Genomic DNA, 25478 nt, shown 5'->3' on the forward strand with positions numbered 1-25478 from the left:
GATGGTTGAGTGAGATTGGCCACAACGCCAATCTGGCCAATCTGGTTGATTCTGCAGTTGTTGCAGCAACGCTCCCATCCCCAGACATGGGTGCTGGGGGAGAGAGAGTTGACAGGAAACTGCTGAAACAGTGCCACAAAGTCCTTAATCCTATAAAAATGACCATGAACACTAAAATTACTACAAAAATCAGTAAAATCTTAACTATGTACAAGAATAAAAACAGTTTTCCTAGAAAGTTTGGAAATGCATCACCAACAAGAGAAAAGCAGTAGCTCTGACTTGGATCAAGCGATGGTGAGAAGGAACTCAAGACGTGGTCGGTCTGCCCCGCCCTTTATCACCTTGGGCAAAACCATGAGGCAATGCAAGGGCGGAGGCGTGGACCATCAGACACTCCAGCTCCGGGTGCATGTGCATAACCCTCAGTGGAATACAATAGGGACAATCACTTGAAGGAGAATCTGAGAAGACCCCTTCTACAAGCTTACACAGGGATGGTTGCAGAATCGCCAGAGTCAAGTGTGTTAGAGGAAGCCTTTCAACTACAAAATAATTCAATTTTAAAAAGGGAAGGTTGAGATTTAAAATCAATCCAAAAAGGTAGAAAGTCAGATACATTAGACATCAGGGGTGAAATCTGGTTCCATTGAAGTTGATGGCAAAACTCCAAAACTCCAAAATTTCATCCCAAAATGGATTAATGAGGCTAACTAAAAGTATTTCCTCATACTTATATACCGGAGGTTTGATTCCTATCAGCGTTCACTTCACACTCTCTGTCAGTAGCCGTCCCAAAGCCGGAGAAGCTAATGATCCAACCAGCGGACCAGATTCAGTGATGAATCCTGGTGAAAAATGTAAGGTCTTTTAGATTAGAGGTTCTCTAACTGTGAAGCTTGCCCTGGGGGATGCTGAATATATCTGGGGGCTTTACAGAGGAAGGGGAAAAAAGAAAAAAAGCACAAAAAAACCTTACTGTGCACATTTTACCCATAGCAACGAATAACCAGCAAAGCGAATTCCTCCAGACATATCAGGTCCTCAGATGGCATGGTGCATTTGACTCTAGATGGCACCATGCATTTTGATGGATTTCTGTTAAGCTTGCATAGCATTATACAAAGTCATTCCCATCTATACATTAATCAGTTTGCTACAATGTGATGTGTACATTTAATTGAAGATAGAAAGGGATCAATAACTGTCTCAAGCATCCAACCCAGGAGGGAATTGCTCTGCTCCAAAAAGCACTATTACTCTAGTAACAACAGTGCGATGCAAATAAGCAGTATCTCACTTAAAATTCACAGAACTGTATAACTGAATGGCTCTGTTTGAATCAATGCTTTACTGTTTTTAATATTTAACGAGTTGCGTTTTTTTTAATCTCCATATGTACTTATGCGGTGGGAGCGTAAACTACTATAGACAAAAAGAAGGGGGACATGATCAAATAAGTTTGAGAACCACTGTTTTTGAATGCCTATAAAGAAGTTAGATACAAGCTATAAAGTGCTCCAACTTAGTGATGGGGGGTGGGATAATAGGATAGAGGTTTACAAAAGAAAAACAATACCAGGAAGTACCTTCTAAGCCAGCACAAGTAAATGAATCATAAAAGAGATTGCTCTTTTTCACAAGAAAAAAACCTATAAACGTAAGAAAACTAACACCAATAGAAGAGAGACATGCTAACAACATTTTGTTTCTCATTGGGAACTACTGCAGTAAGGCGCAAAAGAGAAGTTAGAAAAAGAATTACCTTACATATAGGGAATCTAATTGTGATAGCTGGCACCTCCAGAAGTAATGTGTTGTTAGAGTGACCAGCAGCAAAGAGATCAGAAAAGGGAAAACAGGTGAAAAGATACATAAGTAAAGAATAAAAACAATAACCAACACAATGGAAAACTAGAGCAGCCACTGGCTGTACAAACAATTCTAAAAAGGAGATGGCACTCATTAAAATTATTGTACTATTTAAAAGGACCAGATATTTCATAGTATTGCTGTAGTGATTTCATATATGGAAGACAATGAAAAACTTGGAGGTAAAATACTAATATTGAAGAAAAATCCTGTACTAGACTGTGTTCCAAGTTTAAGTTACAAGCCACCTCAAAAACTCTGTTCAGCTATATTTACATATTTAGAATACCATACTTTACTATCAATTTCTTTTCTAAAGGGTTCGTGCAATATGGGTTAAAAGGCACCGATATTTCACAATATCACTGCTTACATTTCTGTTGGCCATATTCTAATTTAGTATAATTAGAAATGTGAGAACTCATTACATCTTATGCAGGAGCACACACCAGTAAGGTGCCTTTCAGCATAATCTCCTAACTGAAAAGCAGAATCAAACAGACAACACTTTTTCATGAAACAAATCTGCTATCACCAACCTGAAATCTCCTTTATTGTTGACAACCCTCTCTGGAAGGCAATACTGTGCAGAGCTCTCTAACACCACAATGTCTACAGCTCTTGTATTATTCCCACGTCTGGTTTGCACATGACAACCCCAGTTGCCAGTGGATCCAGCTTGAATATTTGAGATAGTCAAGGCGCTATGAAGACAAAAAAAAATTATTGAACTTCAGCAAAATGTATGAAAAGCATTTATTAAAAGATCAATAGTGCTCAGAAAGGCCATAGAAGAAGCAGCTCAGTAATGTGTCTGTGAAGGCCTTACAAAAACTGGGGACCAACTACCCATGATCCCAAGAACTAGTAATTAACTGTGGCAGAGATCTAATAAGTCATGTAATCCATCACCCTACGAAGGCAGAACTGTTTGCTATAGTTACAGACAGGCAAAACTGAGTTTTAAGTTAGTTGGAAGCCATACAAAAATACAAAACGAAAATTTTGGTTTGAGTTGATCTGAATACAAAAATTGCAAAAAAAATGTTGTGAGTTGAAAATATCTGTTTTGGGTCTAACAAACTGACTGAGGAGGAGGGGAGGTAGTAGTCTCATAAAAGAGAGTTACTTACCTGTATTGTAATTGTTGTCCCTCAAGATGTGGATGCAGATGTGTTTTCCACTTAGATGTGTGTTCACTCAGTGCACCAAAGCCAGAGAACTTTGCCTTATGCTACTTATGGGGTAGTGCTCACTATTTAAGAGCAGAGCTACCCTGACTGCCGCGTCCCCGTTCTCCGCCCCCCAGTTCCTTTGTATTGAATGTCAAGAATAGAGACTCCGATGCAGAGGACGGAAGGTGGGTCATGGAATACACATCTGTAGTCACATCTAGAAGACCACCACTCACAATACAGGCAGTAAGTGTCTTTTCTTCTTCAAGGGTTTGCAGAAGTATACTCCATGCAGGTGACTGACAAGCAGCACCCAAGAGCTGGGAATCAAAGTCTACTTAAAAATGACTGCAGCAGGACCACCTTCTCAAACTTTGCATCTGACCTAGACACAGCAGAAATTGCATAGTGACCGGTTAAAAAAAAGTATGCATAGAGACCAGGTAACAGGCCTGCTAATGTTCAAAACTGAAATATCACTGAGGCATGCTATCAGCGTTGCTTTGGCCCTCATTGAATGTGCCCGCAGTCTCTGTGGAGGCATGACTGGAGCTACTCCATATGCTGATGTAACACAGGAAGTTTACTGGGAGTTCCTTTGAGATCTTTTCCACTCTGCTTAACCAGAACACCTTGTCCAGTTCTAGGAGAACATTTCATCCAGTTCTCTGGGATCCAAAAATTACAGTTCAACTCCAGATTGTGTCACTCTGGTTCCTTTATTTGGCACACAGCAAAGCTATGCTTAGTTGATCAGACTCAAGTATATGGGTTGGGTTTTGGCATATCACACACCCAAATTTACACAGAAAACCTCTTCCTTTATATACATCTACATATTACATTGCATCAGACATCTTGGGATTGGTTTGGTTACTTTGAAGGAACCAATCGCTGTGCAGCATGCCCTGTCCAAATGCAAACGGATGGACATCATACCAAATGGACTAAAGGTAAAAAATCCACTGCTATCTACATACTACACAGACCACAGTGAGAGATTATGCCATACTCTGTCAAAGAAACTGAGGAACCACCTGATCAGCATCCTATACAGCAAACAGGAAAACATCAAAAAAGAGCTCTCCAACCTGGAGACTCTCATTAATAACCAAACTTCCATACAAACGGACTTCACTAAAATAAGACAGGAGATCTACATTACTCACTTCACCTCTCTACAAAGGAAAAAGGACTGTAAGCTGTCTAAACTTCTATCTGCCACATGAGACCACAACCGTGGTACCCCCAACCCACCCAGCAATATTGTCAATCTATCCAACTACACACTCAGCCCAGAAGAAAAGTCTGTCCTATCTCGGGGACTCTCTTTCTGCCCTGCCACTCCCACCAACATGATACAGTTCTGCGGCAATCTGGAAGCCTACTTTCACTGTCTCCGACTCAAAGAATACTTTCAGGACAACACTGAACAGTGCATTGATACACAGGTACCCTCCCACCAACAGCACAAGAAGAAGAACTCCACATGGACTCCTCCTGAGGGTCAAAATGACAGTCTGGACCTATACATTGAATGCTTCCGCCAATGTGCACAGGCAGAAATTGTGGAAAAACAACATCGCTTGCCTCATAACCTAAGTCGTGCAGAACGCAATGCCATCCACAGCCTCAGAAACCACCCTGACATCATCAAAGAGGCTGATAAAGGAGGTACTGTTGTCATCATGAACAGGTCTGACTACCAAAAGGAGGCCGCCAGACAACTCTCCAATACCAAATTCTACAGGCCACTTCCCTCAGATCCCACTGAGGAATACACTAAGAAACTGCACCATCTACTCCGGACACTTCCTACACTAATACCGGAACAAATCCCCATACCTTTAGAGCCCCGACCAGGGTTATTCTATCTACTGCCCAAGATCCACAAACCCAAAAATCCTGGACGCCGCATCATCTCGGGCATTAGCGCTCTCACTGAAGGACTGTCTGGATATGTGGACTCTCTACTCAGACCCTATGTCACCAGCACTCCCAGCTATCTCCGTGACACCACTGATTTCCTGAGGAAACTACAATGCATTGGTGATCTTCCAGAAAACACCATGCTAGCCACCATGGATGTAGAGGCTCTCTACACAAACATCCCACACATAGATGGAATACAAGCTGTCAAGAACAGTATCCCTGATGATGCCACAGCATAACTGGCTGCTGAGCTCTGTGCCTTTATCCTCACACACAACTATTTCAAATTTGATGACAATATATGTCTCCAGATCAGTGGCACCGCTATAGGAACCCACATGGCCCCACAATATGCCAATGTTTTTATGGCCGACCTGGAACAACGCTTCCTCAGCTCTCGTCCACTCATGCCCCTTCTCTACCTATGCTACTTTGATGACATCTTCATCATCTGGACCCATGGAAAGGAGACTCTGGAAAAATTCCACCACGATTTCAACAGCTTCCACTCTACCATCAACGTCAGCCTGGACCAATCTACACGGGAGGTCCACTTCCTAGACACCACAGTGCAAATAAGTGATGGTCACATTAACACCACCCTATACCGAAAACCTACCGACCACTATGCCTACCTTCATGCCTCCAGCTTCCATCCCGGACACATCACACGATCCATTGTCTACAGCCAAGCACTGAGGTACAACCGCATCTGCTCTAACCCCTCAGACAGAGACTAATACCTACAAAATCTCCATCAAGCATTCTCAAAACTACAATACCCGCACAAGGAAATAATGAAACAGATCAACAGAGCCAGACGTGAACCCAGAAGCCTCCTACTGCAAGACAAACCCAAGAAAGAAACCCACAGGACTCCACTGGCCATCACATACAGTCCCCAGCTAAAACCCCTCCAATGCATCATCAGGGATCTATAACCCATCCTAGACAATGATCCCACACTTTCACAGGCCTTGGGTGGCAGGCCACCCCTCGCCCACAGACAACCTGCCAACCTGAAACACATTCTCACCAGTAACTGCACACAGCACCATAGTAACTCTAGCTCAGGAACCAATCCATGCAACAAACCTCGATGCCAACTCTGCCCACAAATCTACACCAGCAACACAACCACAGGACCTAACTAGATCAGCCACACCATCACCGGTTCATACACCTGCACGTCCACCAATGTAATATACGCCATCATATGCCAGCAATGCCGCTCTGCTATGTACATCGGCCAAACTGGACAGTCTCTACAGAAAAGGATAAATGGACACAAATCGGTATTAGGAATGGCAATATACAAAAACCTGTAGGAGAACACTTCAATCTCCCTGGCCATCCTGCAGCAGAAAAACTTCAGGACCAGACTTCAAAGAGAAACTGCTGAGCTTCAGTTCATCTGCAATTTGACACCATCAGCTCAGGATTAAACAAAGACTGTGAATGGCTTGCTAACTACATAACCAGTTTCTCCTCCCCTGGTTTTCACACCTCAACTGCTAGAACAGGGCCTCATCCTCCCTGATTGAACTAACCTCTTTATCTCTAGCTTGCTTGCATATATATATACCTGCCCCCGGAAATTTCCACTACATGCATCTGACGAAGTGGGTATTCACCTACGAAAGCTCATGCTCCAAAACGTCTGTTAGTCTATAAGGTGCCACAGGATTCTTTGCTGCTTTTACAGATCAAGACTAACACGGCTACCCCTCTGATACTTGATGCCCTGTCCATGCATTATTCATGCTCAACCTGCTATTTATCTCATCATTCCTAATTTATCTTATCCATGGTTAATAAATGGTTCCATGGGTGTTCTTTCAGGCTTTAAATAACCAGGGGAGGGGCTGGAGGCACAGAGCATGAGCACTGCTCTGAGAAATACCACTAGGCAGAGTTCTCTGGCTTTGATGCCCTGGGTATGCGCATATCTGAGTGGAATATACATCTGCAACCACTCAAAGAAAAACATTTAGCCCAGTGGTTAGGGCACTCATGTGAGACATGGGAGATGCGAGTTCAACTCCCCCCATCCCATGAGTGTAGAAGGGATTTGAACTTGCATTTCCCTTACTACATAGGAGCGTGCTATAGGCACTGGTAGGGGGGAAATTCTGGTGTGGGTCTCAATCTCTCCTGTTGAAGTTGTATAAATAATTAAATGGTCATTGGAGCAGTGACTTGAACTTCAGTGCCTTAACCACCAGGTTATACAGGGTCAGTCATACACTCTCTGGCCCAAGGATTATTCACCATCATAATGACTATAAATTGCCATTATATAATACTGTCCGACAGAAGGCATTTCTTCCAAACCCTCACTATTGTAGTTTATACAGTCACATCAATAAGAACTGAGAAGAGGCTATTTGCCACCAACTACTTTACTAAGCAATATGAACCAAGATGTACATGGAGCAGGTGGGGGGTCTACTCTACAAGATGTTTTTCACAAGGAATTTACCTTGCAATCAATGAGCAATTATGAATTATGTTCTTTTCAACAAAAATACCCTGAGATTCATCAGTTTCAACAATCTTCCCATCCTGGTACCATAACACTTGCATGTCTTGATCAATATATGAAGCCATGCATTGGAAGGGCAGACTGTCTCCTTCAAAGACAACCTGACGATGGGATGGAGTCATGTAGAAAGATGGTAATTCAAGAGGAGGTTCTAGAATCCAAGAGACAAAAAAAAAAAAAAAAAAAAATCAACAAAACTTCAAATTTAAAAATATAGTTAGATACTATGCTTTATAGACCCACTCTGACTAAAAAAACAATTTTAATATTCATGAAAAGACGAAATGTTTTTTTTCTTTAGAATATAGTTTGATATAATCAGATCTCTCTCTTAGCTGGTTTTTTAAAAAAAAGACCTGGGAAGGATTTAAATAAACTGTATTTCATAATGACTCACATCTTCAATTGACCTCGAGTGGGCTAACTGTATCTTTCAAAAACTGTATCTTTCAAAAACTGTATTCAGTCAGTTTAATGAATTACAGAAGCTGTTTGCCAGCCTAGTTCCAGGAAAAAAGAGCAATACAAATAAAACAATACTATGCATTTATATATTTCTTTTACAAATATTGAGCAACCTTCAAAATTCCAAGAGATATATGTTAATATGTTTACGATTTACAGATTGGTAAATTTAGGCAATTTTCTCTCAAGATTCCAGAGTGAACTGGTATCACAGCTACGAACAGAGACCCACAGGCCCTCACTCCCAGTCCCATGCTGCATGAACTTTACAATCACTGATTGATATGAAAGTAGTATATTTGGTTTATACTGAGAGCTTAATATTCTTGATAACTCCCAGTTTTGACAATAGAATGAGAAGTAATCCTCATAATAGGACATTTGTATGCAGTTCTCAACATATGATTCAGAGAAGTTAGTCCTGAATTAGAGTAGTGAACTGTACAAAAGCAGGTGGGATTTACTAAAAGTTTAATACTTAAAGAGAGCATAAAGAACATGATTTAGGTAGCCCTCTCAAGTCTCACATAACCACTGGAACTATCTAGATTAGGAAAATAGGTAGTGTTGGAAAACATGCTACCTAAATGTGTCTTTTAAACTTGACTTTACACCCATTGTAGACACAATCAAATACCTTTAAAGTGTCTTAGCTGGCCATGATCAATCTCAGCTGCACAGTCCCACTCAACTCAGCTTTGAGTGTGCCTGCATAGCTATGTTAGGGGAATGCAAGGGTCTTTTCTGAGCCTGATGGGCACTACTTCTAGGGGTTTCAGTGACCCATCGACTTGATTCTTCTTGTTCTTCTTCTTTAAGGATCATCTGGGGGAAGACCTAGGAATGCTAACAAACTTCTCAATATTCTTTAAAAAAAACTGCTAAAGAAAGTTTCTCCTGAGTTTCCTTCTCTGTGCATCTAGCTCTGAGCCAGACAACCAGCCCAGAAAAGCAACAGGTTTCTTCTGATTTTCTTCTCTTGGATTTTACTTTTACATTTCAGGACATCTCAGATTTCTCATTTGTCTCTTATGGATTGACTGGTCTCCAAGAAAGATAAGGAGGAAGGTAAATAGGAGAATCTCTCTCCTTTTAACTATTAGGGCTTTAGACTTGGAGGGTTTTGCATAACTCAGACCTAAGCAGTCTGACAGAAAAAACCTGGGAAATGGAGGACAAATCCTCCAGTTTTCTATTTTTCATGTAAGAAGTCAAGTTTAACTGCTGTTTTTGAGAGGATTGCTCCTCCAAGGGTAAGATCAGGGGCCTAGACAACAACTCTCTCTCTCTGATACCAGAAGCAGCAAGGCAGTCTGAAGACTATTGTCAATCTGTGGACCAGCTTAGTAGAAGAAATCACTATAAACACTACACAGAAGTGCCAAATTGAAGGAAAGCAGAAAAAATAAAGGATTAGCTACTCACACTAAATAAACCCAGTATGCATTAAGTGTCATTTATCCAGAATTCTTACCACATGTTAGAAGCTCCTGCTTAACTGATGTTACTAGCTGTCCTTGCAATGACTTGGGGTAAGCACATTTAGTTTCACGCACTGTTATATTTCTTTCCTTTAACCACTGATGTAGCCACAAAATGTTACAGTCACATAGAAGATAATCAGTCTGAAATTCTCTGTAACATGCAAAAGACATAATCACAAGAATAAATGTAATATTCAGTTTTTCATGTTTACCCTCTATTAGTTTTAGAATGCCTATCACAATTTGCTACAAATTTCCTATAAAATCATATAAATGTAGAACTGGAAGGAACTTCAAGTGGTCATCTAATACACCTCCCCTCCATGCTGAGGCAGGATTAAGTATGTCTAGACCATTAAAGTCAAGAAGTGTAATACCAGAAGTTAAGAATATTGCACTATATTGTACCGTGTGTTTAAAAAACAGTTTCTAGCTTATTATTCAGCAGTGATTTAAACTAAAGTCATTTATTTGTGCTGTAACTCACCAAATGTGAGGGTTTCATGCCATGAATTGTATCTATTTCAATATCGCCTGGACACAAACTTATAACTAGAAGAGTTTTCCTGCTTTTCTTCCCCCTGGGGTTCCTGTTCTGAATCTAAGGAGAACACTTTGTATTTCCTTCTCTTAAATCTGCCCCTCCCTAGAGAAATGGCATCAGTAGACTCTGAAGAGACAACAGGAAGGCCTCCTGTGCCTGCACCCAAGTTTAGTATTCTGGCATACCACAGCCTTTTTTAGGGATGCTTTTTTTTTTTTTTCCTTCTTTTTTTTCCCCCTTTCTTTTCCCTGTGAGGACTTGGGGAAGAGAAGGTGCCCAATGACCATGGAGACTAGTCCCTGTACATCCTTCCCATTTTCCTTTTCTCGTTTGCCTGAATGAATGCTCATCATGAGATGGGAGAGCAGACGGAGATCTGCTAACTGAGAGGCAGCAATCTGATTCCCTGTACCTGATCTCTCTTATGTCCAGATGAATGCTTTTCCTGCATCTCCTGAGAGGGAAGCTTTGACTGAATCTATACAGAGGTGGTCAACCCTGGAGAAAAATTACTATGCCAGATCTGGGCCATCTGGTAAATTTCAGGATTTGGCCCTTTTCTGACCTCAGTGCTCTACTGAGTGCTGGCAGTAACTCAAAACATGCTGGAGGAATCACATCCCTTGCCCTAGAAGGACAAGGAATACCCTGGAGCTGAGCTCACAGCAACCTGCTGGGGAAATCCCTAAAAAGGAGGAGGAAGTTCTGTGTTGCCTGCACCCTTAAAATTCTTCTCCTGAGTCCACCTGAGTACTCTTCTTCCTCATGCACTATTGAGGAAGGGCAATGAATGATCGGCATGGACAATGGTTGCAGCTGCGCTCCTGCATACCACTGCCCAAGGCAGGGAGTTTGTCTCATTGCTCTGATGGGCTCTTTTGTACCTTTTCCTCCTCCCTTTGCCACAGGATAGACTGAAACATGTACCAGGAGTCCTGTGCTTCTACTGGTGTGGGTCTAGATATCCACTCCTGGTTTGGGAGAGGGATTCCATGAAGGACCCTGCCCGAGTTGACTTCTCTGAGATGTGCACGGCTCCTAACTCACAGAAGACACAGCAATCCCCATCCAGGCATTCCACAAGTGGGGTAGAGAAAACAACATGTCTGTTTTTTCCCCTTTTTCTTGTCCTTCTCCATGCTGCACTCTGTGATGATGTGTGTGTGGGGGGCAGGGGAGATCAGGAGGGGAGCACTGATGGTGCCTCAGCAGTAGGAAAGAACTACACACTTACATCTCCAGAACCGGAAACAGCTACAGAATGCAAATTTATGTCCAAAATATTTTTTTATTTATATATTTTTATATCTATATCCACACACACACAAAATAAATGAATTATTTTGGCCATATATTTACATTCTGTAGCTGTTTCTGGTCCTGGGGATGTAAGTGTGTAGTACTGTGTACGTGTGTACACACACACACACACACACACACACGGAAATGAAAGAGCTCACAAACTTTCCTGAAAGCAATGAACAACTGTCAGGTATAGCTGACCACGCCCTCTCCTATCAGGGTCTGACGGGTCTGGTTTTGCCTAACTAGCTGTACACTGCTTGAGCCAGAGCCAAAGCCAGAGCCAGGTTTAACAGATATATGGACCCTGTAGACAAAAAAGAATTTGAAATAACTTCTTTGGCAGAGGGAGTACAGTAACTCTGGTGCTTACATGAGCAAATTCATGGGCACAATAACAGTTTAATTGAATAATACTATCCACCTGACTGAGGTTTATTTAGTAGAGAAGCAAGAGTAAAAAAAAACAAACTACAATGGTATAAGGTTAAGATACAGATTAAAAACAAATTTTATGCAGTGGTCACTCAAATGTGTTGCCTGTTTCTCTCATTACAAGCTACTACTCATTACTCGTGCAACCACGTGTGGTTTTTTTTCCTCCATTAAAAGAAACCCCAGTAACTTTGCTATGATTAAAACAGTCCTTTTCCACATAACTTCTGATTTTAATTGATTCATAAAATCCCCTCATTGTATGCATAACATAACACTTCTTGGTACAAAGACATCCAAATCCCCATTAAAAAGTCTGCTACAGTCAAGAAACAATTTATATATCTAAATATAGTCTCAAAAAGAGCCCCTCAGTCTGAACTGATTTGTTTTTCATCTTTGTTAAAAATCTCTACTTCATGTGTATTTTATTATTTCACCAGTAACAGCAAACAGTGCCCAGAAGATTATGCAAGTCAAGGTACAAACACTTAACATTGAAACAATATATATTCCTAACCTGGGGCATTCTGATATGGTCTTTATTAACAGGAATTCCTAAGGATACATTTTAAATACTAATATTGATATCCAGGATGCTGTCACAGGCTCATTAAGTTCTTAAACAGACTCATGCTGTTCAGGACAGGGACCATTTTTATTAGTACAGTGCTGAGAGTATTGTTAGAGCTCAAGAAATAAACTATGAATAATAATCAGACTTGAAAGGAGGCACTATCTGCCTTGGAATAAGGAGAGAGTTGACTTCATGACCAGCGCCAGCACCTTGAGAATCTGCTAGACTCCTGATATGGCAGCCCAGCCTATATAGCTGTCATAGAATATACAAACTTAACAGTCAGGTTGTGAGGAAGTAATTCATCCACTTTCTACAAACACAGTATCACAATAAGGAACTAAGGACTGCTAAAGGAGTGAAGAGAAAAAACACATTGAGATTGAGAATGACATTGACATTCATTTTTATATCCAACAGTCACACTTTTTGTTCTTGGAGAACTGTAAACTTTTGGAGAGTATCTTTCTTCATTTGTAAAAGACGAAAAAACTTTCTTTTATACAAAATAATAATTGGTTTATGTAAGGTGAGATTTTCAAAAATTCTCAATGATGGCCTAACTCCGATCCCACTGACTTCAAAACAGAGAAGACCTAGGCAAAGATTGAGTGCTTTTGAAAATTACATCCAGAGTACTTTTCACCTTCAAACTATGTCTAACCCTTGTATCATTTCCTCATGCAAAATTCTGCACCTATATCAATCAAAGCCTACTCAGAAATATACAGTTGTAATATGTTTAATAAACAAAACAAAATCTAAATTTCCAATATCTAATTGGGATAGTATTGAATGTATAGTTCTGTCAAAATCAAAAATATTGTTTGCTTTAATTTAGTTGCTTTGCACTCAAAAAAAAGTCTACTGACGCTCCCCATGTTTACCCTTTTAAACTGGTTTTTAAAATTGCTGAAAAAGTTATCAAAGGTCATACAAATTAAAACCAAAATTAATATTTACTTACAAAGACTTTAGTGAGTTAAGATGATCAAGAGTTCCTTGCGTTAGTGCAGAAAACAAATTCCCTGAAAGATTTCTAGAACATAAAATGGCAATAATTAAATTGTTTTATACTTAAGAAATGCATTTGACACTAAGTTAGGTAATTAAACACAAATTTTCTCTTTCAAAATGTGTTCTCTTATTTCTTAAAAGTAATTATGAATTGCCAATCATCAAAAGAGGACATGGGAGCAGTCTTTAAAACATTAGACATCACAACGTAAGCCTGATGGCCCAGCTAGAGAACCCTAACACCCAAATGTTCCCCCATTCTTCTCTTTTATTTGAAAGTATTATGAGTTTGAGAATAAATTAGTCAGCTCAAATATTTCATTTTTGTTTAAAATGAGAATTATGTTGAAATATACACCAGAAAAAAGCATATTTAAATTTTATTTCAAAGTCGGCAAATAATCAGTGTTACCAGAAAGGTAGTGCAAGAAAACAACCTGCTTAGATATCCCATTTAAATAAATACAAAAAAAAACCCATCATAGATTCTCTCATAGGTGGCTCATCTGCAAGTGCTGCAGAGACATTAAGCAAGGGGAATGGGGCAAAGGGAGTGTTCTATGTCTGTGGAATACAACCTTTTTTGACAACTAAAAAAAGCCCAACCCGCTCCCCACCCCCCCAAACCTTCAATGTGTCCCAAGGACATCTCATCAAGTCCTCCACAAGGAGGACAGTCACCTTGATGCTCTGTGATAAAGGACAAAAGTTAAGAGATAATGTAATGCTGAAATAGTCTTCTAGGGAAAAATATGTATTATAGACAAGTACCCCTTTTTCTTCTTTCCTATATTTTCCAAGAATGCAAAACTAGGGGAGGCAGCAGCAGACAGGGCATGGGACTGGTTCTATTCTGTACGCAACACAATGTAACCACTATGGCCTTTATCTAGCGAAGCATTTAAGCTTGTGCTCAACTTTAAGCATTAGTAGTCCTGCTGAAATAAAAAAGAAAGGTTGAATTAAATGAGAATTATAAATTCTCAAACATGTACAACAGAATTATACTTACAATCTAACAAGATTTATGAGTCCTCTAAATATATCTGCATTCAGGCAGCCTATTTTATTGTTACTTAAGTCTCTACAAGGAGAAAGCAAAACAAATATTAATAGCTTCATTTCATCAAACAATACATATACACTACAAAAAAGGTACTTAACTGAATAACGGGTCATGCTAAACATAGTTTTCATGAAGTTGACTAGGAGCTGAACTCTTTTGAAAGGCTTTTCTAATTTAGGCCAGGTCAACCTCAGAAAAGGCTTGCTGTCATAACTATACCAGCATACACTCGTAGCACAAACACAGCTTATACCAATAAGAAGTGCTTTTGCCAATATAGTTTATACAAGTTCCCAGAGCAAAATATGTGACACTTTCAAAATGTGTTATAAATGCGTTATGCTGTTATAAAATTTTGTTCACACTAAGGCTTTTGCCAGTAATGTCAAAATATCACAGCCCTAACCAACACTATTACACTAGCAAGTTTCTAGTGTAGATCTGATCTTATTCAAATTGCAAAATGGCCCCAGTAAAGAAAATTCAGCCCTCTAGGTCCAAATTTGCATCAGAATATTTGTACATGTAAATACTACTTAATGTAAGGAACACAGATTTGGTCCCTCAACTGCTTATTTTTTAAGTCTTCAAAAGATGACTACTTAATTTAATTTCCCTTTAGACATTTTTTCCCCCAATGACAGATAAACTGCTAGAATCCCTGTGACAACTTTCACCATTGAAAATTGTAGGAAGGCACATTCACTTTACAATCACTACAGTTTTGAGGAGTTCAAAAATTAATTGCTATCAACCATTTTCTTTTAAGATCCTCCAAATTCTATGGATCTGGAAGAGGACTTTTGGCTCCTAGGGTGTTATCTATCTATCATCATGTTTTATGCTGGCACTCATCACTGAAGTATCACAACACCTTCCATATAAAATTAATTAGCAACATCAACTCCCTAATGAACCTCATGGATTCTCTGGCTCTTCCCTATTTTGGAGTATAAAATGTTACGTTATTGACTCGCTGATTGATTTGCTTGCATTTTTACATAGAAAGCAGGGCAGGCAGATGGGGTTTTAGTACTGTGGTATTCTTTTTTAAATGGTGGAAACACTTTGCCAAAGAAGAAGGTTTTACACCATTTCCTAAAGGTGATCTCTAGATTTGCCTAAACTCCTCTGGAAATTCATTCCATAGTCAGAACCCCACAAACAAAAAGGCTTTGTCTCTAGCTATCAGGTGCTTCATTATGGTCCCTGCAATCTGCACTCCCCCAATGATGCACAACTGTCTCAGTAGTTAGTAGATATAATACAGCTGTGGCTTGGTCCATTAGTTGTTTTGAAGATAGTACCAAGGTCTTAAACTGGCAACAGATGATAGGCTTGAGTTCACAGCAGCCCAAACTATAGAGGTTTTCGATCAGCAGCAGCCTGTGCATTGTTTTCATATTAAGTTTCAAATACAGCATCTCCCACTAACCCAATCTAGAGAAGATAAATACACAGAACACTGTGGGAAGGTGCTCATTGCACAATGGAGGTAAAAATGGTATTTTTACGTTACATGAACATCCAAGCCTTATGAGGAGTCAAACAGGACCCAGAGACTTCACATCACTTCAAACAAGCTCTTACAAAACATTTCTCCCTTTCAGCCAGCATTATCTCAGTATGGCTGAGCTGAATTTCAACCAGCTGCTTTCCATCCAAGACCTGATGTCTTGACAATATTTGGACAACTTAGGGCTTGTCTATACTGGCACTTTTCAGCATGGCAACTTTCTCACTCAGACGTGTGAAAAAACACACTCCTGAGCGCCGCAAGTTTCAGCACTGTAAAGCACCAGTGTAGACAGTTCACCAGAGCTGGGAGCCGCACTTCCAGTGCTGGTAGCTAAGCCCCTCATGGAGGTGGTTCTTTTAGAGCATTGGGAGAACTCTCTCCCAGCGCTCTGCTGTGACTACATAAGACACATTAAAGCACTTCCTCAGCAGTGCTTTATCATTGCCAGTGTAGACTAGCCCATAGTGGTGGGGGTTGCATCAATGGAGAACAAGACATACAACTGTTGACAGTTTTATAACTCTTCACAGCACTCCACAGGTGAGGACCTTTAGGGAAGAGGAGCAGTTAGCAGTCATCACTCTCAGAGTTCTGTGGGAGATTAATGATTTGAGCCATTGTAGTGTTGTGCTGTCTACTCCCACTATTTCACATGAGCAGGTTAGAGGTACCAAAGAAACGAGCTGTTAGAAAAGCCAGTTAAGCATTTAATTTTTTTTTAAATGCTTAAATTTTAAGCACATGCTTAAATACTTTCCTGAGCTGAGACCTCACTGACCGATTTATTTAGTGCCTATAATATTAGCTAATTAGGAGCTACCAAGATATTTCTAGAGCATTGGTCACCACAGTTCATGGATATTAAACATCACTAAAAATTCTGTAACTTGAAAGGTGCCCCACAGATTTTTGAAAATCTTTCAGAGAAAGGAATAAAAAAGGATGGTTCTCCTGCTGAGATCTTGTTTTCTAAGTTTCATTCTGGGGCAAGTTTTTACAGCCTAGACATAAATCCAAGAAATATGTTAATAGGACAGTTGGCACACCTTAATAAAGTGGCATTAACAGTACTGTAACTTTCACTAAGATATTAATAACTAGGGACTTGGTATTCTTCTATGACCTTTTCAAGGAAGCCACCACGAAGTAGTTCTCGGTACTTCAGAGGGTTATTCCTGATGACATCAAAGCTTTAGATGAATATGAAGCCACTTGTGGCTCAAGACATAATACACAGGGAGAGTGATAGCGCAATTACTGACAGAAAATATCCAATGAACCTGGTTATGAAAGGTTGGCAAGCCACGTAGTTCTCCAAAGCATGGTTTGACTCAGAAAAGCAGCTCTGAAAATGGTCAAGTTTTGTGTGTGGTATTTAAATGATTCCTATATTAAATGTGCTCAATTACAGGACATGGTGATTTTGTTTGCTTTTAAACTGCCAACCTCTCAATCTTAACCTGGAATCTGAAAAAAAAAAATCATATAACTAAATAAGATACTTACAATCTTTTAAGAGATGGAAGCCCCATAAAAGCACCTGGATCTATAATACTAATAAGATTGTTCTTTAGGTCCCTGTTAAAACAAAAGTGCAAAAGAGAAAGGTCAAATATTAAAATTTATGGCAGAGAAACTGACTTTTTATATATAGAACTGAACACCTTTAAATTGCAAATGAGCTTCCTTCTGACTTTTGTCAGAAAGCAGAGAATACATATTTACTTTTCAAATTTTACTCATTATCTTTGATATTTTTCCACAATAAGGGATATAAACATTTCTTGTTTTCATTTAAATACCATCAATTGTATTTCTTACCATATTGTAATATATTATATCTTTGACAGATTCCCACCCTTACATCATGCTCATTACAGTGGATATTAACCTCAATTGAGCAATATGTAATCTGATTTTTCTTTTCTGCTACCTGAGTTTTACTGCTCTGTATAAACAAACTGTTGAGCAAAGAAAGGGAGGCAACATCCTGTGCCCATTGAATTCAACATCTAAGCTCTCACTGGACTTCAATGGTGTAGGATCAGGGCCTTGGATCAGCACACCAGATGGAGTTAGGATGGCTGTAGACAAATGGATCATGTGATGTGTCCTGATTTGGGGACAACTTATACCTTCAAGTAAGCGGCACTGCTATGGGTACCCACATGGCCTCACAGTATGCCCACATTTTTATGGCTGACTTAGAAAGACGCTTCCTCAGCTCTCACCCCCTAGCGCCCCCTCCTCTACTTGAGCTACACCAAAAACATCTTCATCATATAGATCCACGGGAAGGAGGCCCTGGAAGAATTCCACCTGGGTTTCAACAATTTCCACCCCACCAACCTCAGCCTGGACCAGTCCACACAAGAGATTCACTTCCTGGACACTACAGTGCAAATAAGTGATGATCACATAAACACCACCCTATACCAGAAACCTACTGACTGCTATACTTACCTACATGCCTCCAGCTTCCATCCAGGACACATCACATGCTCCACTGTCTACAGCCAAGCCCTAAGATATAACCGTATTTGCTACAATCCCTCAGACATAGACAAACACCTACAAGATCTTTATCAAGCATTTTTTAAATTACAATACACACCTGGGGAAGTGAGGAAACAGAGTGACAGAGCGAGATGGGTACCCAGAAGTCACCTACTACAGAACAGGCCCAATAAGGAAAACAACAAAATAATACTGGCCATCATGTACAGCCCCCAGTTAAAACCTCTCCAGCACATCATCAACGATCTACAACCTATCCTGGAAAATGATCCCTCACCTTCACAGACCTTGGTAGGCAGGCCAGTCCAAGCTTACAGACAGCTCCTCAACCTGAAGCAAATACTCACCAGCAACTACACACCATGCCACAGAAACACTAACCCAGGAACCAATCCCTGTAACAAACCCGATTGCCTACTCTGTCCCCATATCTACTCTAGTGACACCATCAGAGGACCCAACCACATCAGCCACACCATCAGGGGCTCATTCACTTGCATATCTACTTATGTGATTTATGCCATCTTGTGTCAGCAATGCCCCTCTTCCATGTACATTGGCTAACCAGGACAGACTCTACGTAAAAGAATAAATAGACACAAATAAGACATCAAGAATGGTAACATACAAAAGCCAGTAGGAGAACAATTCAATCTCCCTGGACATTAAACAACTGATTTAAAAGTAGCTGTCCTTCAACAACAACAAAACTTCAACAAGAGACCTCAAAGAGAAACTGCAGAGCTACAATTCATTTGCAAACTTAACACAATTAATTTGGGCTTGAATAGGGACTGGGAGTGGCTGGCTTGCTACAAAAGCAATACCCTCTCTTGGTATTGACACGTCCTCATCAATTATTGGGAGTCGACCACATCCACCCTGACTGAATTGGCCTAGTCAACACTGGTTCTCCATTTGTAAGGTAACTCCATTTTCTTTGTGTGCCAGTATATTTATGCCTGCATCTGTAATTTTCACTCCATGCATCTGAAGAAATGGGTTTTTTACCCACGAAAGCTTATGCCCAAATAAATCTGTTAGTCTTTTAGGTGTCACCGGACTTCTCGTTATTTTATGAGCTCTAAGTTTGATTTGTGCTTTTGGTTCTTATCTTTAATACACACATTTTTTTAATTTGAGACAGAGAAATTATCTGTCTGGCCACTATTTACATAGTTTTAGAATAAACAGCCACAGCAGAAGAAATCTAAAAAATGTTCCCAACTCCTTATTCATTCAAACTCTTGGTTGCTTACCCACTTAATCTCAAACTTCTCTTATGTTATTTCTCTGGGTAAAATTCTGGCCCCACTGACATCAATTGGGAGTTTTCTCATTGACTCCGGTGGGGCCAAGATTTCATCCTTGAAGTCTAAATACATATCTGTATTTATTTTGATTAGTCATAGATTTAATGCATTTATTTCTAAATGTTTGCTCATCACGCTAGGGCTACCGAATTGCTGCTGCAATCCAAAAAATTAAAAAGCTGGGGAGACGGGGAAATCTAAAATCCCCAGCTAAAGGTGAGGAGGGGGAGAATAGAAGTATCTCCTAAATCTACTACATTGATTAATTTTCTGCCACCAGATAAAAGCGCACATCACTCAAACAAGGGGATAAAGTCTGTATGGTCACGCACGAATGCTTACATCAAGTGTAAATTTCACTACTAAACGATTCTCCGGTATCTGGAGAGGATCTTTTTAGGCAAGGAGAGCTTTGTAGCTTGGTGCTTTGAATGTAAGGTCTCATGGAAGTATAACTCTATGGAGTGTTCCTTCTCATCTCACTTATTTGGACTATCCTTCCCAGTGCAATGACAAGGAGTCCGCCTTCTCTCTGAACAACAGTGGGAAGAGACAATAACCCAGGAGTCTGGAGGACAATACAGCCAGCTTCCCTCAAGGGTGCTGCTGAATTAGCTACTGATGCTATGATAGATATGAGAAGACTACACACTATCTTCCCATCTCCCATATCTTGCGCATGGAGAACAGGAGGCATTTATTTTTTGGATTATTTCTTAGTATTATTTTAAATTCCCCTTACATTGCTTTAGGTACATTCACAAATGCACAAAATACAAATAAATAGAACTGTAGATATGGCCCATATTACCGTGTCTTCACTGTCCTATATCCACCTAAATTGAAACTCTGCCCCATGGAAAAACCTATGAGAACAAATTTTAGCAACATGCCCTGGCAGTCTATTAATCCAGGTTATTACAGACCATTGGGGGTGGGGTGAATTCCAGAATCAAAGACTCCTAAGATACTTCCTGCAGCCCTTTCTTGTTTAAACCTGGGAAGTGAGAGTTACTCACCCTGTGCAGTAACCAAGGTTCTTTGAGATGTGTTCTCCTCTGGGTGCTCCACCTTAGGTGCACTTGCATCTGTGTCTAGGATTGAAGCTCTTCAGTAGCAGTGCCCGCTGGACCACATATGTGCTCTTCCCCGTCTTGCCTTGTGAGCAGCGGGTATATAGCGCTCAGCAGTTCAACTACCCGCATGCAGTTCCTTCTCTACCGCAGAGTCTATGTTTGAACTCCTAAGGACAGGGGAGGATGGCTGGTAGTGGAGCACCCACAGGGGGACACACCTTGAAGAATCTCAGTTGCTACATAAGGTGAATAACCTTCCCTTCTTCTTCAAGTAGCCTCCCTATGAGTGCTCCAATTTAGGTGACCGTAGAGCAGTGCCCTTAGTTAGTAGGCTGGGGCTTTGGAGTTGGATTTGTTTAAGAGAATAGGACAGTCTGTCCTAGTATGTATTTGATGGCAATTCCTGGGTGATTGTGTAACATTGTATGAATGCATCCGTTGACATCCAGGTAGCTGCTTTACAAATGTCCATAATTGGCACACTTTTCAGGAAGGTTATCAAAGTGGAAAGCAATTGAGTAGAATGGGTGTGAGTTCCTAGCGGTGGTTGTAGGTTATGCTGCCGGTAGCAAAGATGAATGCATTCTGAAATCCATATTGAGAGCATTTGTTTGGATATGGCAGACTCTCTTGATCTTTCTGCAAAAGACAGACATAATCCTGGTGATTTTCTGAACAGTTTAGTTCTTTCAAGATAAAAGGCCAGGGCCCTTCTAATATCTAAGGTGTGTAATGTGGCTTCTTGCTTTTTTTCATGTGGTTTGAGGAAGAAGGATTGAAGCTGACTATGTTAGTTCAGATGAAACAATGACGATACTTTGCGTTGCAACTTTGGGTGTGGTCATAATGTGACCTTATCCTGGAAGAAAACTGTGGCCCCTATTTCCCCTATCCATCGAGCATATGTGATGGCTATGAGAAAGGTTTTCTTCATGGATAGGTGTATGTAGTAACAGGTCGCCATGGATTCAAATGGTGAGGCAGTATAAAAGACTAGGTTGAGATCCCAAGGTGGGATGGGATCTCAGACTTCTGGGCATAGGTTTTAAAGGCCCTTGAGGAATCTTTGTATCATCAAATGGGTGAATACCAAATGATCATCAGCCTTATGATGGAATGCTATAATGGCAGCAAGATGTACTCTAATGGAACTTGTGAATGGTCCTGACTTTTTGGGCTCTGTGATGTAATCTAGTACGTGTGGTAAAAGAGAGCTCAGCGCTGTGACGTTTGTTGTCTCACCAAGTCTGGAACCTTTGCCATTTGCGAAGGTAAATATAGCATGTGATGAAGCATCTGCTATTTAAAAGGGTCTCCTTTACTCCTTCAGAACAGGTCACCTCATGAGCCTAGAATCATGCCTTCAGACGGAGAAGCTTTTTTTTTTTTTTAAGCTCCAGATTCAGATGGTGAATTCGGTGTGCGTCCTAAGAGAGGAGGTGTGGAGCCAGTTGAAGGGATATCAATGGACAAACCACCATGCTCAATAGGTAAGGATACCATATTTTCAGAGCCACGTTGAGGCTATTAGGATTACTCTGGCCTCTTCTACTTTTACCTTGTGTAGCACCTTGAATAGTAAGGGAAAAGCTGGAAAGGCATAGAGGAAAGGTGCATTCCATTTGATAAGGAAAGCATCTCCAAGAGACTGATGACCCAGGCTCATCCTTGAACTAATAGTGGGCATTTCATGTTTCCTGGTGTAGCGAATAGATCTATGTTCAGGAATTGTCACCAGCTGAAGATTGCTAGTAGGGTTGTTGTATCTACTTCCACTCATTCTCTTGTGAGACTTTCCTGCTTAACAAGAGTCCACTGAGGTATTTGGTGACTCGGTATGGATGTGGCCAAGATACTGATGCCATGCTGGATGCATCAGTTCCACAATTTTTAGCACTTCAGTGCACAGGAATTGACACTTCTCTCCCTTGTCTGTTGATATAAAACATGCAGGTGATGTTATCCATTGTTACCCTTATGTTTTTGTTCCTGAGTGCTGGTAGAAGTGTAGGCATGCATTGTGAACTGCACAGTGACTCTGATGGGGACTGCTTGCCCTGTACCGTGTGGTTCTGTAGGTGTGCTCCCCAGCTGAGTAGGGAGATGTCGGCTGTCAGAATAAGGGATGGTGATAGTTGCAGGAAGGGAATTCTGGTACAGACATTGTAGGGTTTTGACCATCAGTCTAGTGAGTCCCTGACTTTCAGTGGTATCTACAGAGATTTGTAGAGGCTGTGTCTGTGTGGAACAAACTGTCTAGAGTCAGGCCTGGAGGCAGCATATATGTAATCTGGCATGTTTTACCATGAATGAGGCCACTGCCATATAACGGAGCAACTGTAAACAAATTCTGACCAAGACCTGTGGACTGATTTGAACGTGGGTAATTAGACCGACTATTGTGGCAAATCTGTGGGTTGGCCAGAAGGCTTTGGTCTCTACTGCAACGAGATGGGCTCCGATAAATTCCAGTTGTTGTCCTATTGTCTATGTTGACTTTAGCGTGTTTATTTTGAGGCCTAGTTTTGGGAAGAGGTCCATCATCTTTCATATGACTACAAGTGCATCAGCTCAAGAAGGAGCTTTGATCAGACAATCATCTAGGTATGGGTGCTGTGGAAAGGGCAATACCTTAAAAGGATAATCCTCCAACCCCAAGACAAATCTGAGGAATCTCCCATGAGAAGAGTGTATGGTGATGTGGAAAGAAACATCTTGGAGACTGAGGGCAGAGAACCAGCCCCCGCTGTTCCAGTGCTGAGATTATTTTTGATAACATGACCATCTTGAACCATTGCAGTTTCACAAACTTGTTGAAGTTTCTTAAATCTACGATCAGCCTCCACCCATTATTTTTCTTTTGAATTATGAAGTAGTTGGAATAAAATCCTTTCCCTCTGAGTTGCAATGGGATTAGCTTTACAGCACCCAATCGTAGGACACGATTTCTTTCATCTCGAAGAAGATGCTCGTGAGAAGGATCCCTGAAGAGCGATGGGGAGGGGGGTGGATAGGCAAGAGGGAAAAAAATGGAATCAAGTACCTCATTGCTGGTGATTCCCAGTACCCACTTGTCAGAGGTGATCTTCCACCACATTTGGTAGAATGGGATCAAATCGTTGCCAGACTGAAGCAGTATTTTTGATGGTTGCACCACATGGCCCAGGAAAAGCATCTCAAGGTTTCAATTAAATTCTCAAAACTTGTTTTGAGGTAGGTGGATGGGGCACACACAAGTGTGTTGAGGTCTGGCTATGCTTGAGGGGGAGGGAGGGAGGCCTCTGTTGTCTGCAGTGCATTGTATTTTGTAGTGTCATTGTGGGAGGAAAGATAGAAGTTGAGATCTTGGGGTAGGTTGGTACCTACCCTGTCTTCTCTTCAGTGTTGGAGTATAGATGCTGAGTGATGTAATGTCCCTCCTGAATCCTTTAATGAATGGAGGAATTCATCAGTTTGCTCAGAAAATAATTTGTAGCCTTCAAATGGAAGATCTTCCATGGTGGGGTGGACTTCTTTCAGGAATCCCAAGAGGTGTAGCTAGGAAGCCAGCCTCAAGAATAAATAATGTCAAACCAACCTGACCTGCAGTTAAAAACAAGGAAGAATTGGTAGAGGAAGGAGAAGTGGGTGGTAACCTAGGCAGCAGTGACCATGAAATGGTTGAGTTCAGAATCATCACAAAAGGAAGAAAGGAGAGTAGCAAAATACGGCCCCTGGACTTCAGAAAAGCAGATATTGACTCCCTTGATGGGCAGGACCCCCTGAGATGCTAATATGAGGATTCCAGGAGAGCTGGCTGTATTCTAAAGACGACTTATTGAGGGTGCAGGAACAAACTATCCTGATGTGCAGAAAGAATAGCAAATATGGCATCCAGCTTGGCTTAACAGTGAAATCTTCGGTGAGCTTAAACTCAAAAAGGAAGCTCACAAGAAGTGGAAATGTGGACAGATAACTAGTGAGGAGTACAAAAATATTGCTCGAGCATGCAGGGATATGATCAGGAAGGCCAAGGCACAACTGGAGTTGCAGCAAGCAAGGGATGTGAAGAGTAACAGGAAGGGTTTCTACAGGTATGCTAGCAACAGGAAAGTGGTCAGGGAAAGCGTGGGACCCTTACTAAATGGGGGAGACAACCTAGTGGCAGATGATGTGAAAAAAGCTGAAGTACTGAATGCTTTTTTTGCCTCAGTCTTTACAGACAAGATTAGCTCCCAGACTGCTACCCTGGGCAGTACGGTATGGGGAGGTGAGCAGCCCTCAGTAGTAAAAGAACAATTTAAGGACTATTTAGAAAAGCTGGACATGCACAAGTCCATGGGGTCAGATGCAATGCATCTGAGGGTGCTGAGGGAATTGGCTAATGTGATTGCAGAGTCATTGGCCATTGAAAATTCATGGCGATTAAGGGAGGTCCTCGATGATTGGAAAAAGGCAAATATAGTGCCCATATTTTAAAAAAGGGAAGAAAGAGAACCAGGGAACTACATACTGGTCAGCCTCACTTCAGTCCCTGGCAAAATAATGGAGCAGGTCCTCAAGGAAACGATTTTGAAGCACCTGGAGGAGAGGAAGATGATCAGGAACAGTCTACATGGATTCACCAAGGGCAAGTCATGCCTGACCAACCCGATTGCCT

At 40.9% G+C, this 25478-nt stretch overlaps 1 protein-coding gene across 6 annotated transcripts in view; it reads right to left on the reverse strand.

Moving 5' to 3' along the window:
- The window catches only part of ADGRA3 (adhesion G protein-coupled receptor A3), a 121914-nt gene that overhangs the window by 58870 nt on the left and 37566 nt on the right, over positions 1-25478 (reverse strand). For 3 of the 6 annotated variants that reach the window (XM_030563226.1, XM_030563225.1, XM_030563222.1), the window contains exons 3-9: positions 17440-17511; positions 14361-14432; positions 13299-13370; positions 9464-9624; positions 7462-7675; positions 2412-2576; positions 1766-1801 (exon numbers count right to left, since the gene is read on the reverse strand). The exons of 1 other annotated variant lie outside the window; for it this stretch is intronic. In XM_030563226.1, the coding sequence (XP_030419086.1) occupies positions 1766-1801; positions 2412-2576; positions 7462-7675; positions 9464-9624; positions 13299-13370; positions 14361-14432; positions 17440-17511 (792 nt within the window). Of the gene's footprint in view, positions 1-1765; positions 1802-2411; positions 2577-7461; positions 7676-9463; positions 9625-13298; positions 13371-14119; positions 14189-14360; positions 14433-17439; positions 17512-25478 lie in introns of those variants that run through there. 2 more of the 6 variants (XM_030563224.1, XM_030563228.1) reach the window with 2 other exon arrangements.

This window comes from Gopherus evgoodei, chromosome 5 (assembly GCF_007399415.2).
Source record: "Gopherus evgoodei ecotype Sinaloan lineage chromosome 5, rGopEvg1_v1.p, whole genome shotgun sequence".
NCBI lineage: Eukaryota > Metazoa > Chordata > Testudines > Testudinidae > Gopherus > Gopherus evgoodei.